At 38.8% G+C, this 16,514-nt stretch overlaps 1 protein-coding gene across 9 annotated transcripts in view; it reads left to right on the top strand.

Moving 5' to 3' along the window:
- Positions 1 to 14,581, top strand: part of PAK1 (p21 (RAC1) activated kinase 1) — a 159,127-nt gene extending 144,546 nt beyond the window's left edge. For all 9 annotated transcript variants that reach the window (XM_086385751.1, XM_086385746.1, XM_086385750.1 and 6 more), the window contains 4 exons: positions 1,866 to 1,965; positions 5,989 to 6,185; positions 8,597 to 8,734; positions 13,268 to 14,581. In XM_086385751.1, the coding sequence (XP_086241877.1) occupies positions 1,866 to 1,965; positions 5,989 to 6,185; positions 8,597 to 8,734; positions 13,268 to 13,354 (522 nt within the window). In that variant the 3' untranslated portion in view covers positions 13,355 to 14,581. The remainder of the gene's footprint in view (positions 1 to 1,865; positions 1,966 to 5,988; positions 6,186 to 8,596; positions 8,735 to 13,267) is intronic.
- The last annotated feature ends 1,933 nt before the right edge of the window (positions 14,582 to 16,514 follow it).

Raw genomic sequence — 16,514 nt, 5'->3', positions numbered from 1 at the left:
GATGTGAAGAACCGACTCATTGGAAAAGATCCTGATGCTCGGAAAGGTTGAAGGCGGGAGGAGAAGGGGACGACAGAGGATGAGATGGTTGGGTGGCATCACCGACTCGATGGACATGAGTTTGAGCAAGCTCCGGGAGTTGGTGATGGACAGGGAAGCCTGGTGTGTTGCAGTCCATGGGGTCGCAGAGTCAGACACAACTAAGCGACTGAACTGAACTGAGAAAGAAACTCCATACCTATTAGCAGTCACCCCCCGCCACCCCCACCCAACCTGTTTCCCATCCCTTCCAGCCCTATGCAGCCACTAGTCTATTTTGTGTCTCTGTTGATTTGCTTATTCCAGGTGTTTCATATAAAGGTAATATGTGCTCTGATTGGCTCATTTTGCTTAGTATAATATTTTGAAGGCTCATCTGTTTTACAGCATATGTCCTTTTATTAGCAAGTAAGATTCTGTTTATTTGCCTGTCCATCAGCTGATGGACATTTGGGTAATTTCCACTTTTTGACTCTTATGGATAATGCTCTGAACATTCATGGATAAGTTGTTGGTTGAATATATGTTTTTACTTCTCTTGGGTATGTGCCTAGGAGTGGATCTTCTGGTCATGTAGAGACTTTATGTTTAATATTTTGAGGACTGGCCAAAATGTTTACCACAGTGGCTGTACCATTTTATATTCCTACCAGCAATGCATGTTGGTTCCAATTTCTAGCAATCATCCTTTCTGTTTATACTTTTTGACATCCAGAGGCCAAAGTCTCTAGCCTCCTTAGGAAAACAGGTCTTACTTTTCCAGGGAAAAGCCGCTTCTGGATATTGGTTTGTTTTTAATTTAGCCATTGATGTATTCTTAGAAAGTGAAGTATTAAGTTGAGAATATTTCAGTAGTGTCCTCTAATTGGTTTGCATCTTTTCCATGTTTTTTAATTGGTGGAAGCCTCTAAATTTTAGCTTTGGGTTATGAACTTCCTAATAGATTTAATAGTAACCTTGAGAGTGTCTTTTCTGATCCTCACCTTTTACAGATGGGAAGACAGTAGCCCAGAGGAAATAAGAGATTTGTCTAGAATAATTTTATTGGTCAGAACCATGCATTTTTATTATTCTTTTCAGTCTCTATATTACTCATTCTACCTATTGAGTCTGTGTGTTTTCCAAGGTTCTTTTCTTTCTTCTTTATTTACTATAGCATTTGCCAATTTCAACCATTACCATAACTTGAAAGACTTGTAAACGTTTATTTCAAGTCCAGCCTCTCTGCAGCACCCAAGACTCATGCCTGCAGTTGCCTGCTGGACATTTGTCTGCAGATGTTCATGGGAATGTAAAAAGCAGAATACAGCAAACAGTACAAACTACCTCCTCACCAAAATAAGACTATCTTCCTAAATTCATGGCTTCTAGTATCATTTCCATTTGTTTAGTTTCCCAAATGTGACTGTTACTTGTCATTTTCCTGTAGTTTTTTCTTTACAAAATCCTTTCCATTCTTCCTCAGTATTTTTTTTATTTTTTTGGCTTGGGTTCTTTGTCAAGGTGCTAATGTTCTGTAAACAATTCTAAAACACTTTGGAGGAATTCCTATACCTAAAACTGTTATAAGCTATGTTACAATACACTGTGGTCAAGTATCTTATAAGAAAAGTATGAGGCAGCACTAAGTATTAAAAGTATGTTTAGTAATGAGACAAGAGACTAGATAATAGATCTGCCTCTTCCATTTATTTGGAGTAAGTTCTTTTACTCACTGGGGTCTCACTTTTGTTATCATAAAATGAGGAGGTTGGATTAGTGATTTTCTGTAAGTCTCCATAATTATTTGTCCTTTCTCTCTCTTTCTGCCCACATCACTTCAACAGTGCCTGCAAGCTTTGGAGTTTCTGCATTCGAACCAAGTTATTCATAGAGACATCAAGAGTGACAACATCCTGTTGGGAATGGATGGCTCTGTCAAGTTAAGTGAGTAGGAGTGATAATAACTTCTCTTCCCTCTGGGACCCTGTCTCCTCTGGGATGGTAATCATATAAGAGTAGCTACAAGACTCACCAAAGAATCTTATTTCTTGGATATGCAGGCACTTTATGTTACTCAGCACTATATAGGATGACATTTTTTCCCCACTCATACATTCAATGAAAAACAATTATTGTGTTGGGCAACAAGGATACTTTTGCCTGTATTTAAGTAGTTCTCAATCTACTATGGGAAACATAAAATACATAATTAGAAAAAAGAGTTTAGTGTAATAACTTTCATTCAGTCATTTATTTAGCAAACTTTTATAAAATGTCTGTTTATGTGCTCGGCCATCTGAGAATGAAAAATGTGAGTAAGAACACATAGTTCTTATTGAAGGTTTCATAATTAAGTAAACATATAATAGCAATATAATGGGAATGAATAGCAGGCAGAACATTCTGTTCAGAAGTGTAAGGATGAAGAATCCAGACAAACAGATTGTGTCACAGGTGGATGGGCAGCTTATGGGAAGACTGTTAGCAGTTTCTACCCTGGGGCACAAGAGGAGGAACTAATTAAATCAGGGTCATGCCTCAATTCAGTTCAGTCACTCAGTCGTGTCCAACTTATTGCGACCCCATGGACTGTAGCACACCAGGCCTCCCTGTCCATCAACAACTCCGGAACTTGCTCAAACTCATGTCCATCGAGTTGGTGATGCCATCCACCATCTCATCCTCTGTCGTCCCCTTCTCCTCCCACCTTCAATCTTTCCCAGCATCAGGGTCTTTTCCAGTGAGTCAGTTCTTCACATCAGGTGGCCAAAGTATTGGAGTTTCAGCTTCAGCATCAGTCCTTTCAATGAATATTCAGGACTGATTTCCTTTAGGATGGACTGGTTTGGATCTCCTTGCAGTCCAGGGGACTCTCAAGAGTCTTCTCCAACACCACAGTTGAAAAACATCAATTCTTCAGTGCTCAGCTTTCTTTATAGTCCAACTCTCACATCCATACTTGACTAGTGGAAAAACCATAGCTTGACTAGACGGAACTTTTGTCGGCAGGGTAATGTCTCTGCTTTTATTTTAATATTCTAAGTTGGTAATAACTTTTCTTCCAAGGAGCAAGTGTCTTTTAATTTCATGGCTGAAGTCACCATCTGCAGTGATTTTGAAGCCCCCAAAAATCAGGTCTTTTACTGTTTCCCCATCTATTTGCCATGAAGTGATGGGACCAGATGCCATACTCTTAGTTTTCTGAATGTTGAGTTTTAAGCCAACTTTTTCACTCTCCTCTTTCACTTTCATCAAGAGTCTCTTTAGTTTTTCACTTTCTGCCATAAGGGTGGTGTCATCTGCGTATCAGAGGTTATTGATATTTCTCCTGGCAATTTTGATTCCAGCTTGTGCTTCATCCAGCTTGGCATTTCTCATGATGTACTCTGCATATAAATTAAATAAACATGGTGACAATATACAGCCTTGATGTACTCCTTTTCCTATTGGAACCAGTCTGTTGTTCCATGTGCAGTTCTAACTGTTGCTTCCTGACCTGCATACAGATTTCTTAAGAGGTAGGTCAGGTGGTCTAGTATTCCCATCTCTTTCAGAATTTTCCACAGTTTGTTGTGATCCACACACTCAGAGTCTTTAGTGTAGTCAATAAAGCAGAAATAGATGTTTTTCTGGAACTCTCTTGCTTTTTCGATGATCCAACTGTTGTTCCCCATTTGCTCTCTGGTTCCTCTGCCTTTTCTAAAACCAGCTTGAATATCTGGAGGTTCACAGTTCATGTATGTTGAAGCCTGGCTTGGAGAATTTTGAGCATTATTTTACTAGCATGTGAGATGAGTGCAATTGTGCATTAGTTTGAGCATTCTTTGGCATTGCCTTTCTTTGGAATTGGAATGAAAACTGACCTTTTCCAGTACTGTGGCCACTGTTGAGTTTTCCTGATATGCTGGCATCTTGAGTGCAGCACTTTCACAGCATCATCTTTTAGGATTGGAAATAGCTCAACGGGAATTCCATCACCTCCACTAGCTTTGTTCATAATGAGGCTTCCTAAGGACCACTTGACTTCTCATTCCAGGATGCCTGGCTCTAGGTGAGTGGTCATACCATCATGATTATCTGGATCGTGAAGTTCTTCTATGTATTCTTGCCACCTCTTCTTAATATCTTCTGCTTCTGTCCTTTATTGTGCCCATCTTTGTATTGAAACCTTACCTTAGTATATCTAATTTTCTTGAAGAGATCTCTAGTCTTTCCCATTCTATTGTTTTCCTCTATTTCTTTGCAGTGATATCTGGGGAAGGCTTTCTTATCTCTCCTTGTTATTCTTTGGAACTCTGCATTCAAATGGGTATATCTTTCCTTTTCTCCTTTGATTTTTGCTTCTCTTCTTTTCACAGCTACTTGTAAGGCCTCCTTAGACAGCCATTTTGCTTTTTTGCATTTCTTTTTCTTGGGGATGATCTTGATTCCCGTCTTCTGTACAATGTCACGAGCATCCTTCCATAGTTCTTCAGGTACTCTATCAGATCTAATCCCTTGAGTCTATTTATTACTTCCACTGTATAATCATAAGGGATTTGATTTAGGTCATACCTAAATGGTCTAGTGGTTTTCCCTACTTTCTTCAATTTAAGTCTGAGTTTGGCAATAAGGAGTTCATGATCTGAGCAGTCAGCTCCTGGTCTTGTTTTTGCTGACTGTATAGAGCTTCTCCATCTTTGGCTGCAAAGAATATAATCAATCTGATTTCAGTGTTAACCATCTGGTGTTGTCCGTGTGTAGAGTCTTCTCTTGTGTTGTTGAAAGAGGGTGTTGCTACGACCAGTGAATTCTCTTGGCAAAACTCTATTAGCCTTTGCCCTGCTTCATTCTGTACTCAAAGGCCAAATTTGCCTGTTACTCCAGGTGTTTCTTGACTTCCTACTTTTGCATTCCAGTCCCCTATAATGAAAAGGACATCTTTTTGGGGTGTTAGTTCTAGAAGGTCTTGTAGGTCTTCATAGAACCCTTCAACTTCAGCTTCTTCAGCGTTACTGGTTGCAACATAGACTTGTATTACTGTGATATTGAATTGTTTGCCTTGGAAACGAACAGAAATCATTCTGTCGTTTTTGAGATTGTGCCGAAGTACTGTATTTCGGACTCTTGTTGACTGTGATGGTGACCCCATTGTTTCTATGGGATTCTTGCCCACAGCAGTAGATATGATGGTCATCTGAGTTAAATTCACCCATTCCTGTCCATTTCAGTTCGCTGACTCCTAAAATGCCAATGTTCACTCTTGCCATCTCCTGTGTGACCACTTCCAATTTGCCTTGATTCATGGACCTAACATTCCAGGTTCCTATGCAATATTGCTTTTTACAGCATTGGACTTTGCTTCTATCACTAGTCACATCCGCAGGTGGGTGGTGTTTTTGCTTTGGTTCCGTCTCTTCATTCTTTCTGGAATTGTTTCTTCATTGATCCCCAGTAGTATATGGGGCACCTATCGACCTGGAGAGTTTGTCATTCAGTATCCTATCTTTTTGCCTTTTCATACTGTTCTTGGGGTTCTCAGGGCAAGAATACTGAAGTGGTTTGCCATTCCCTTCTCAAGTGGACCATATTTTGTCATGCCTAGTTGTAGATGATTAGGGTTTCATGCCTGGGAAATAAAATAAGGACCTCGTAACCAGATACTGGTGTATGGGGATGGTTTTCAGGAATAAAGCAGAATTGGGGCAGGTAATAGGTGTCAAAATGGGCAGCTTAGCCTTTAATGCCTAGTGTTTCTGGTTTGAGGAGGAGTAGGAAGGTAGAAATGTTTCATGTTTCTCCTTAAAGTCTGAACAGGGCAGAGCCTAGGAGCTGGATATGAAGGTGGTAGTTATGTGACTCCAGCTTTGGAGAGACAAGGGATGTAGTGGCTAGGACACCGGGAGAGCTTGATACCTAGAGGGAGGCACGCACTATTTATAGAAGGAACACTCTGCATATGAATCGTTTCTGTCTTTTCTTTTTCAGCTGATTTTGGATTTTGTGCTCAGATCACCCCAGAGCAGAGCAAACGGAGCACCATGGTGGGAACACCGTACTGGATGGCACCAGAGGTTGTAACCCGGAAAGCCTATGGGCCTAAGGTTGACATTTGGTCCTTGGGCATCATGGCCATTGAAATGATTGAAGGGGAGCCCCCATACCTCAACGAAAACCCTCTGAGAGTGAGTGTTACTCGTCCCATATCCAGATGTTTGGGCTGTTGAATTTCTCTTTTCTGGATCAAACTAGGCAGTGATAAAGCATACATGCTTAAAGAAAATGTAAATTAGCAGTCATTCATTCATATATTCAGTGATTTTTTGAGTTCTTATGGGCAAGAAACGGTTCTGATAATAATAAAACAAATTAGTATATAGTAACAGAAGATAAGAGCTGTGAAAGAAATAGAAAGAGAGTAAGAGGGGGAAGGACAGAGAAGTGTGCTGTTTTATTTTAGGTGGAGAATGAATTCCTCTCTTATAACTTATCTGAGGAGAAATCTGAAGAAAAAAAAGGAATGAAAAAATAAAAAGAAAAATGAAAAAAGGAATGAGCCTTGAGATTAATCTGAAGTAAGAATTTTCGAGTTATCAAGTGTATAAAGAACTTGTTTAGAGAACATACTTGATACATCCTTGGGAAAACCAAGGAGACTAGTGTCCCTGAAGTGAGTGAGCAGAGTGGACAAGGTTCTGACCATGTTAAGTTAAAATGTTTATTAGACATCTTAAGTGGAGGTATTGAGTAGAATTGGGCATAAGAGTTCAGAGTTCAAGAGTGAGTATTCAGGACTCGAAATACAAATTTATTAGTAGGTATTATATAGTTGGTTTATTTAAAAATCAGAGGTAGATGATAATGAGATCACTCACCTAGGGAGTCAGGTAGTACTGATACCCGGAATACTCTCATGTTTACAAATTAGAGGAACCAGCAAAGTTGACCAATGGGCAGCCTTCCTGGTAGAAGGAGAACTGAGAGACATGTCCCGGAGGCCAAGAGGACAAAGTGTTTTGAGAAGGAGAATGGACCAGTGTGTCAAATGTGACTATGTTGCATTTAAGATAATCCTAGGTAATGATCATAAGATTTGCCTGTGTGAAGGTTATTGATGACTTTGACAGTCAGTTTCACTGGAGTGATGGGAATGAAAGTCTGATTAGAGTAAATCCACCAGAGTGAAGAAATGACATGTATAAGCAGTTACTTTTCATTGTTTTCTTTCAGAGGAATTTTGCAGTTATGCTAACAGAGAAGTGAGTGGAGCCATATCTTGAAGTAGAGACTAGGGGGGTTTTCTTTTTTTGTTTTGAAGATGATATTAACATAGCATGTTTTTGTGCTGATGAGAATTATCTAGTAGAGAGGAAAATGGTCATGTACAAGAGTGATGTGACATCTGTAGGAGAGATAGTGATATCCTTAAGTAGATCAGGGGTGTTGGATCAAATACTGAAGTAAAGATCATCAAATTAGAACTTGGACAGTTTATTATTATAATAGGAGAGGGAAAGCAGCATATGTGAATACAGATGCAGGTAGGGTGGTAATTTTGATTATGGGCAAATGTGAGAGTTATTCTGATTGTTTTTATTTTGTTATTTATTCCAACCTCTCATTCGGTGCAAGAATTCCCTGAGTTTTGTCGCTAATCAACAGTCATGTAATTTTAGCCGGTTACTTCTTGGATAGCCCTGATTATTGAAAAGTGTTTTAGTGTATCAAACTGAAACTACCTTCCATAGTTTCTTCTCTTGGCTCCCAGTATTGCCCTGTGGATCCACATGCCACTCGTCTTCCTCCACCTTAGAGTGCCTTGAAAATGATGATGAGTAGTAGTAACAGAAATAAGACTGGGATCAAAGTCAGAGGACATGAGCTTGTGTAAACAGCATGATGCCAAGCATATCTCTTTATGTTTTAGGACTTTATCTATGAAATGGGGATGATAATTCTTGCCCTGCCTATTACCCAGAGTTATTGTGGTCATTAAATGAGATAGTGTTTGTGTAAACACTTTACAAAATAAAGTTCAGATTGCTTTAAAAGGTTTAGTATGATAATTTTCTTTATCTTTCCCAGGAGATGGCTTCATATTAGAGAACCAGGATGGCAGCAGTGAAACAGATTGCTCCTTTACGGAACAGTTCCTTTATATATTCTTTTCCTGCTAGAAGAGATCAGTTTTTAGATGACTGAGATGATGGCACTAGGAATAATAAATTTCCTTCAGTAAATGGCTGGTGTTTAACTCATTAGGCTAAATGTATAGTAAACCATTTAGATTTAAATCAATAATAATAAATGCTTGGATCTGTAACACACTTCATAAGCTTATGAAGTGCTTTCAATATGTTATCATTTTATTTTACAGACATGTGAGATAGGCACTGTTAACATCCCTGTTTTACAGATGAGGAAGTTAGAAATCCACTGGAAATTTGGCTCTTAAGTCATATTCTCTCCAGTATACTGAAGCTGCCTCTTTGTCTTCTGAAGGCTGAAGGCAGCCAACCATATTTCTTGACGGCCTGTCTGGGAACCAGGAAAGAACCCCAGGTAGAGCCCAGGGCAATTCTGTTTGTATTTCCAGGCCTTGTACCTCATTGCCACCAATGGGACCCCAGAGCTTCAGAACCCAGAGAAGCTGTCAGCTATCTTCCGAGACTTTCTGAACCGCTGTCTTGAGATGGATGTGGAGAAGAGAGGTTCGGCTAAAGAACTGCTGCAGGTAACTGTCCCTATGTAGGGAGGCACCTAATTCAGAGAATCACATAACCAAGGCTTTTTTTTGCTGCATTTTTGTATGGCTGTTACAGAACTAGGCTTTTCTTCTAGCTCGTCCCACACTCCTATTCCCCTCATCTTGTTCATCCCTGGACCTTTGCTCATGTTACTCCCTTGGGCTCTTCCTCAGCCTATTAAAACTCTGTACTTTCTCCTAGACTATATCTTACAGAGTTATTTTCTGAGCTCTTATTGAACTTTGCCTTTATCTTCCCTTGGTGCTTGTTTTGTTCTGCCTGAATTAGTCTAGCAGAGTTTGAGTCTTGATGAGAAGAAATTTTTTGCATGCAAATCTTATACAAGTTATATTTTACTGGGATAAACCCAAAAGATAGATTTTTAGGAAAGAGGATAGTTAGTGCAGCATTTCATTTAGAGGATAGTTAGTGCAGCATTTCAATTCTTCCTAGTTTCTTCATGGAAACGCTTGCAGATGGTGGGAATGATAGTCTGCTTGTTTGTTCATTTATTTCAGTTTTTTGGCCATGCCATATGGCATGCGGGATCTTAGTGCCCTGACCAGGGGTCAAACCTGTGCCCTTCTGCAGTGCAAGCTTGGAGTCTTAACCATTGGATCACCAGGAAGGTCCCTATAGTCTGCTTGTTTGGAGTGAGATCGTGACAGGCTGTGGGGAACCTGAAGTTGGGGGTTTACCCAGCCTTATATATTCCACCAGCTTGATCCTGAAGTTATAGCATAATTATTTAATATGGTTTCAAAATTTGCTTTTAGTTGACCACATTATCTATATTTAGCATTTATGTTTCAGTTACAATTTCTCATTACTAGTATTATTTTACTACATTGCCAACTGGTGATTTACTAAGTGTGACATGCAACTTAATGACAATGAGTAATGTATAGATTTGCACAGTCAGTCAGTATACAAAAGTCATAAAACTTTTGTATTTTGAGGACTAACACAGGGCAGGGCAGGGCAGGATGTACCATACTGCATCACATTAAAGCTAATTATGAACAATTCTGTCTTCTTTACTGTTAGTAGATCATAGCTTCTATGTTATTAATCCTTGGTTTCCTCTTACTTGGGACCTGAATCAAAATAGGTATTCAGTGGGAGAAAACATTTGCAAATGATATGACTGATAAAGCATTAATATCCAAAATATATAACCAGGTCATACACCTCAGGAAAAAAAAAAAAAAACCCTACAAACAACCCAGTTAAAAAATGGGCAGAAGACCTGAATAGACATTTTTCCAAAGAGAAAATGCAGATGGTCAGCAGGCACATGAAAAGATGCTTAGTATTGCTAAATATCAGGGAAATGCAAATCAAAACCACAGTGAGAAATCACCTCACACCTGTCAGAATGGCTGTCATCAAAAAGAATCCAAATAACAAATGTTGACAAGGATGTGGAGAAAAGGGAACCCTCCTACACTCTTGATGGGGATATAAATTGGTACAGCTAATATGGAAAACAATATGGAGGTTTCTCAAGAAACTAAAAATAGAACTATGATATGACCCAGTGGTTCCAGTCCTGGATATATATATGAAATAAACAAAAACTAATATGAAAAGATACATGCAACTCAATGTTCATAGCAACATTATTTATAATTGCCAAGATATGTAAGTGACCTCAGTGTCCATCAGGAGATGAATGGATAAAGAAGATGTGGATGAATACTACTCAACCATAAAAAAGAATGAAATCTTGCCATTTGCAACAACATGGATGGACTTGGAGGATATTATGCTAAGTGAAATAAGTCAGACAGAAAAACAAATATTGTATGACATCACTTATATGTGGAATCTAAAAAGTAAAATAAACTAGTTAATATAACAAAAAAGAAACAGATTCACAGATATAGAGAATAAATTAGTGGTTACCAGTGGAGAGAGGGAAAGTAGGGGAGGGACATTATATGGGTAGGGTATTAAGAGATACAAATTATGATATGTAAAACAAGCTGCAAGGATATATTGTATAACCCAGGAAATATAGCCAATATTTTATACTTAGTTATAAATGGAGTGTAACCTATAAAAATTGTGAAGCACTATATTATATACCTGTGACTTATGCAATGGGCTTCCCTAATAGCTCAATGGTAAAGAATCTGCCTGCCAATGCAATAGATGCAGGTTCGATCCCTGGGTTGGGAAGATTCACCGGAGAAGGAAATGGCAAGCCACTCCAGTATTCTTGCCTGGGAGATCCCATAGACAAAGGAGCCTGGCGGGCTACAGTCCATGGAGTTGCAAAAGAATCGGACATGGCTTAGTGATTAAACAACAACAATAAACTTATATAACATTGTATATCAACTATACTTCAATTAAAAAATAGGTATTCAGAAAATGTTTGTTGAATTGAATGGAATTGCTTAAACCTTTATTGAAATGTTACCTTCTGGAGATATTTATCATCTCTTTGTAATCAGAGTTACTGACTACAGAGCATTGATATATTAGATATGAGATCTGGGTTCTGCCAAGCCCATTAGTTTCTAGCATCCTTTGGGACAAAACCTCCTTATAACAGGCAGTATATATAATATAGGATCCTTTTCCTTTCATATGAAGTTTTTTCTGGAAACACCAAGCTTTGGGAAATGTGCAAATAGTTTAAGCCTCAAGATGATATTTTTGACTAGGTATTAAAATATAGTTACTGAAAGATTAATGTCCTCTAGAGTTTTTTTCCTGGTATAATAATACATGACAAATAATAAATGCATTGTGTTGAATCTTTATCATATTCTAGGCACTAAGCACTTTATATATTTTTTTAATCTATTCTTTTTTAATAAACCTGTGATTTATAGATTTTTGTATTCCCATTTTTACAGGTGAGGAAACTGAGATTTCAAGTGTTCAATAACTTTGCGTGATTAAAGTAACTGAGAAATGGTGGATCCAGGATTTAAATCTATGTGTATTTGGCTCTCAAGCGTGTATATTCTTGGCCACTGTCTGGTTCCAAGTGTTAAAGCTGGAAAGACCTTAGAGCTTATCTTGTCTGATTTATTCATTACACAGAGAAGGAAACTGAGGCCTCCTAATTGGGTGTTGGATCATGATGCTTTCTCAACTCAGGGGAATTGTATAAACATGCAATCTGAGAACACTGACTCTTTAACTTGTTACCGTACATTGTAAATATTCTAAATGATGACTTTCAGAATCTCAGATCATGAAAGCTTCACATCTGTTTCTCCTGTGAGAACGATATATATGGATAGAAATACATAGGGGCTTTTGTTGGAATTCATATCTTTATAATTTAGCCAAGATCTTCTATTCCTTTTGTAGTAATAGTTTCTTATTCTCAGTACCTCTTTGAGTCCTATCTCTGTTCAAAAAGAATTTGAAGCACTTCTAGCAGAGAATATTTGTAGATATTTCTATATATAGAAATATAGAAATTTTAAAATTTAATGTGTGTGTATACACATATACAATATGATTAATAAAAGAGACTTATGAGGATGGCCAGAAGAATCAAACATACTAATCATTTGCATTAAATAGTTTTGTTTAAACATCAAATTTGGTTCTTAGTGTCCTGGTAGTGAAGACAGAAAAGAAAATATGTTAGTTAGTTCCTATGTTTCTTATCCAATGGGAGAAACATCCTACACCTCAAGACACAAAGCCTTTTCACTAGTAAAATGAAGAAAAGTCATTTTTAGTTGCGAGTTCAGAGTTCTATGATGACTGTTTTCTATAATGTTTTTTTACTGAAAACATAAAAGTAATTTTCAAATGGTGTTTTTACCACAATGGTTGTCTTTAATGGTTGTGGGTATGGCCCACAGTATAGCCCAGTGAAAGTGATTTGGGAAAGGACCAAGTCCTTCCTGGGTTAATTAACCTTACTAAACACAAGGATAGAACAACAGATTCCCAAATCAGTGCTTCTGAAATGCAGAATTGTAGTGTACCATTGGGTCATAATCAGTTAATAACCTTCCCTCTGAGCTCATTATTATTCTGATTATCACCATATTTTGGACTTATATAAAATGAAATCATACAGTATGATCTCTTCTTATGTATGTGTTCTTTCATACAGCATGTCTTCTGTGGGATTCATCCTATTATCAATGTATCAATTACTTATTCCTTTTTATTGCTCTGTAATTTTTGTATAGTATTCTATGAATATAATGTTACTCATTCTTTCAGTCTCTTGGGACATTTAGGTTCTTTCATTTCTGACTATCATAAGTAAAACTGCAGTGAGCATTTATGTGTGTGTCTTCTGGTGAATTCAAAAACTTACTTCTCTTGAAATACATCTAGAAGTGGAATTGGTAGGATATAGGATAGATATGTATTTAGCTGTAGGTAGATATGTTATCTTTAAAAGATGTCCTTCAATTTGAAGTTGATGATCTGTACAGTATACAAACATGGATGCCCTGAAAATCTTGTAATGGTTGCTAAAGAAGAATGGTAAATTGTCATGTGTCTTTTGTTCTTTTTCTCCTTTCTAGCATCAATTTCTGAAGATTGCCAAGCCTCTCTCCAGCCTCACTCCACTGATTGCTGCTGCAAAGGAAGCAACCAAGAACAATCACTAAAACCACATCACCCCAGCCTCATTGTGCCAAGCCTTCTGTGAAATAAATGCTCATTTCGGAAATTCCAACCCCTGATGCTCTTCCTTGCCTTCTCCTCCCATTTCCTGGTCTAGTGCTCTCAAGACTGATCCTTGAAAACCATGTGTCCAGCATTGAAGAGAACTACAATTAACTAATTGGATGACGGCCATTTTAAAATAAGGAATTTGCTCCCAACCTGTGGATGTGAGGGTGATTTATGACCAAGGACTTACATGAATAAATCCTTGGACTCCTATTTCTGCCCACCCCCCCCAACCAATCAGTTCTTGACTATATAAATTTTTGACTTTATAACATTATCAACTTGTGATTAGTTGAGATATTTTTCAGTGCTTGCTTTTCTGTTATCAGACTGCCCAAACACATTATTGTACTTGAAAATAGGAATAGCTCAAGGAATGCCATGCGGGTGATATTCAGCCAGGACATGAAATGGCTCTTCTTTCTGGACCATGACTTTGGCATAGCTCATCCTGATATGGGTGGGAGAGCTACCATGTTTTTCTTTGTGTATGCTTCAAGCATCTTTTTGGGAGGATCTATATCCAATCGTGTTCCCCATGCTACTTCTTGTGAAATGATCTTGGCTATGTAGCCGCTTTTGACTCCTTAAAATTCCCCTAGGCTGCTGCCCCCATTCTGTCCTTGTTTAGAACATTGAGAAGTTTCCTAGGGCACATGCTGGGTGAGAGCAGTGTGAGAAGTCAAGGAAAAAAAAAAAACAACAACTGCTTTTAGAACGAAGCTGGGCATCAGAACCTGTCCAGCTATACCTATGTGATGTTTGAAGAACTCAGCATGTTTTTCCATCTGCAACAAGGAGCTAAAAGATTAACTCATCTTCTGATTGCCCTAATCTCTGGGTCAAAGAAAGAACTCCAAATCTGAAACTACATGTTTGTTTTGGATGGATTTGTTGGCCTGAGATGATAGTCTGCCAGCTGTGAGGGGACCCTGTTTTTACACTGCATGGCCAAGCTCTCTGCAAATGGAAATGCTTGCACTGGGTGTTGGGGATGTTTGCTACCTCCTGCTATCTTTGTGGTTTTGGTCCTCCCATTATGGTAGGACCCTTGGCCAGCATTGTGGCTTGTCATGTTAGCCCCAATGGCTACCTTGTCATGCTCTGAGGTACCACTGCCTCTGCAGTTTTATTTCCTTCAATAAAAGGAGATGAAAATGTTCTATTTAGTGTATGCCTTTCTTTCCTTTTTCCCTTCCCTTCTTTTCTAATTTTTTATTTTGATTTCTTTATTTTGATTTTTTCCAAGTTAAGAAAATATACATATATTATAAAAATATTCTTTTTTCCAGAATCATTTGAGATTAAGTTGCAGATAAGATGCTGCTTTACCACTATATACTTACTTTATTGTGTATTCTTTATTCTTAACACTTTTGCAAAGGTGAAGACCCATGAAAGCCAGGGGTGTAGTTTGAAGACCAGACAGCCAGAGAGCAGTGGTGTAGGTTCTAGTGGAAGTCTAGGGGATTCCCTGGTGATTCAGTGGTTATGATTATGCCCTTCCACTGCAGGGGGTATGGGTTTGATCCCTGGTCAGGGAACTAAGATCCTGCATGCTGTGCTGCTGCTGCTGCTGCTGCTAAGTTGCTTCAGTCGTGTCCTACTCTGTGCGACTCCCATAGATGGCAGCCCACCAGGCTCCCCCGTCCCTGGGATTCAGAGTGGGTGACATGGCCAAAAAAAAAAAAAAAAGGTCTGCACTGCTATATTTAAAATGGATAAGCAATAAGACCCTACTGTATAGCACAGGGAACTCTGCTCAATGTTATGTGGCAATTTGAATGGGAGGGGAGTTTGGAGGAGAATGGATATATGTTTATATTTTTGACTGAGTCCCTTTGCTGTCCACCTGAATCTATAACAACTTTGTTAATCAGCTATACTCCAATATAAAATAAAAAGTAAGGGGGAAAAAAAAGCGCGTCTAGTGGTAGAAGTCTGATTCCTCAGAATCAGGAGCACTGAGGACAGGAGAAGATCAATGTCCTACTGGTACAGTCAGAGAATAGCCTTTCTCCACATTTTTCTTCTGTTCAGACTGTCAGCTAATTGAATGATGTCCACCCACCTTGAGGAGGCCCATCTGCTTTGTTCAGTCCATCAATTCAAATGCTAAACTCTTCTGGATACACCCTCAAAGTCACACCCAAAATAACATTTAACGAGATATTGGGCTCCTGATGACCCAGTCAGGTTGACAGAATTAACCATCACACTGCTGTTCCCACCTCCAAATGAAGGTGATAACTCCAGGGAGGACTGGTCAGCTGACAACTCTTATAATGCTATGTGATTATGGCTTTTAGACCAGGGGGTCAAAAGTGATGATTAGTGAGACCTGATACTGTCTTATGAAGAAAAATGCAGAGCAACAGGAGATCCTCCTGTAGTTACTGAAAGGACAAGTATGATTGGATTGCTTCTGTGTTAGACAGAAGGAACATTAGATAATGTTCTAGAAGAAATGATGAAGATCGAAAGATTGTACTTCCTCATTCTTAGACTGCAGTGGTAAACTGGTTAGTCTAATGAGGGCTGAAAATTGTTCGTTAATTGCCTCTCTGGAATTTTAGAGTTGATTGGTTGGGTCATGTCTGACTCTTTGCAACTCCATCGACTGCAGCATGCCAGGCTTCCCAGTCCTTCACCATCTCCTGGAGCTTGCTCAAACTCATGTCCATTGAGTCAGTGATGCCATCCAATCATCTCACCTTCTGTTGTCCTCTTCTCCTGCCCTCAGTCTTTCCCAGCATCAGGGTCTTTTCAAATGAGTCAGCTCTTTGTGTCAGGTAGCCAAAGTATTGGACCTTCAGCTTCAGCATCAGTCCTTCCAGTGAATATTCAGGATTGATTTCCTTTAGGATTGACTGGTTTGATCTCCTTGCAGTCCAAGGGACTCTCAGGAGTCTTCTCCAACACCACAGTTCAAAAACATCAATTCTTTGGCGCTCAGCCTTCCTTATGGTCCAGCCCTCACATATATACATGACTACTGGAAAAACCATAGCTTTGACTAGACAGACCTTTGTTGGCAAAGTAACGTCTCTGCTTTTTAATATGCTGTCTAGGTTTGTCATAGCTTTTCTTCCAAAG

This window comes from Bos grunniens, chromosome 29, assembly GCF_055505025.1.
Source record: "Bos grunniens cultivar Pamir isolate PY7600 chromosome 29, Bosgru_T2T1.0, whole genome shotgun sequence".
Lineage (NCBI taxonomy): Eukaryota > Metazoa > Chordata > Mammalia > Artiodactyla > Bovidae > Bos > Bos grunniens.
This window is presented reverse-complemented; position numbering and strand designations above follow the sequence as displayed.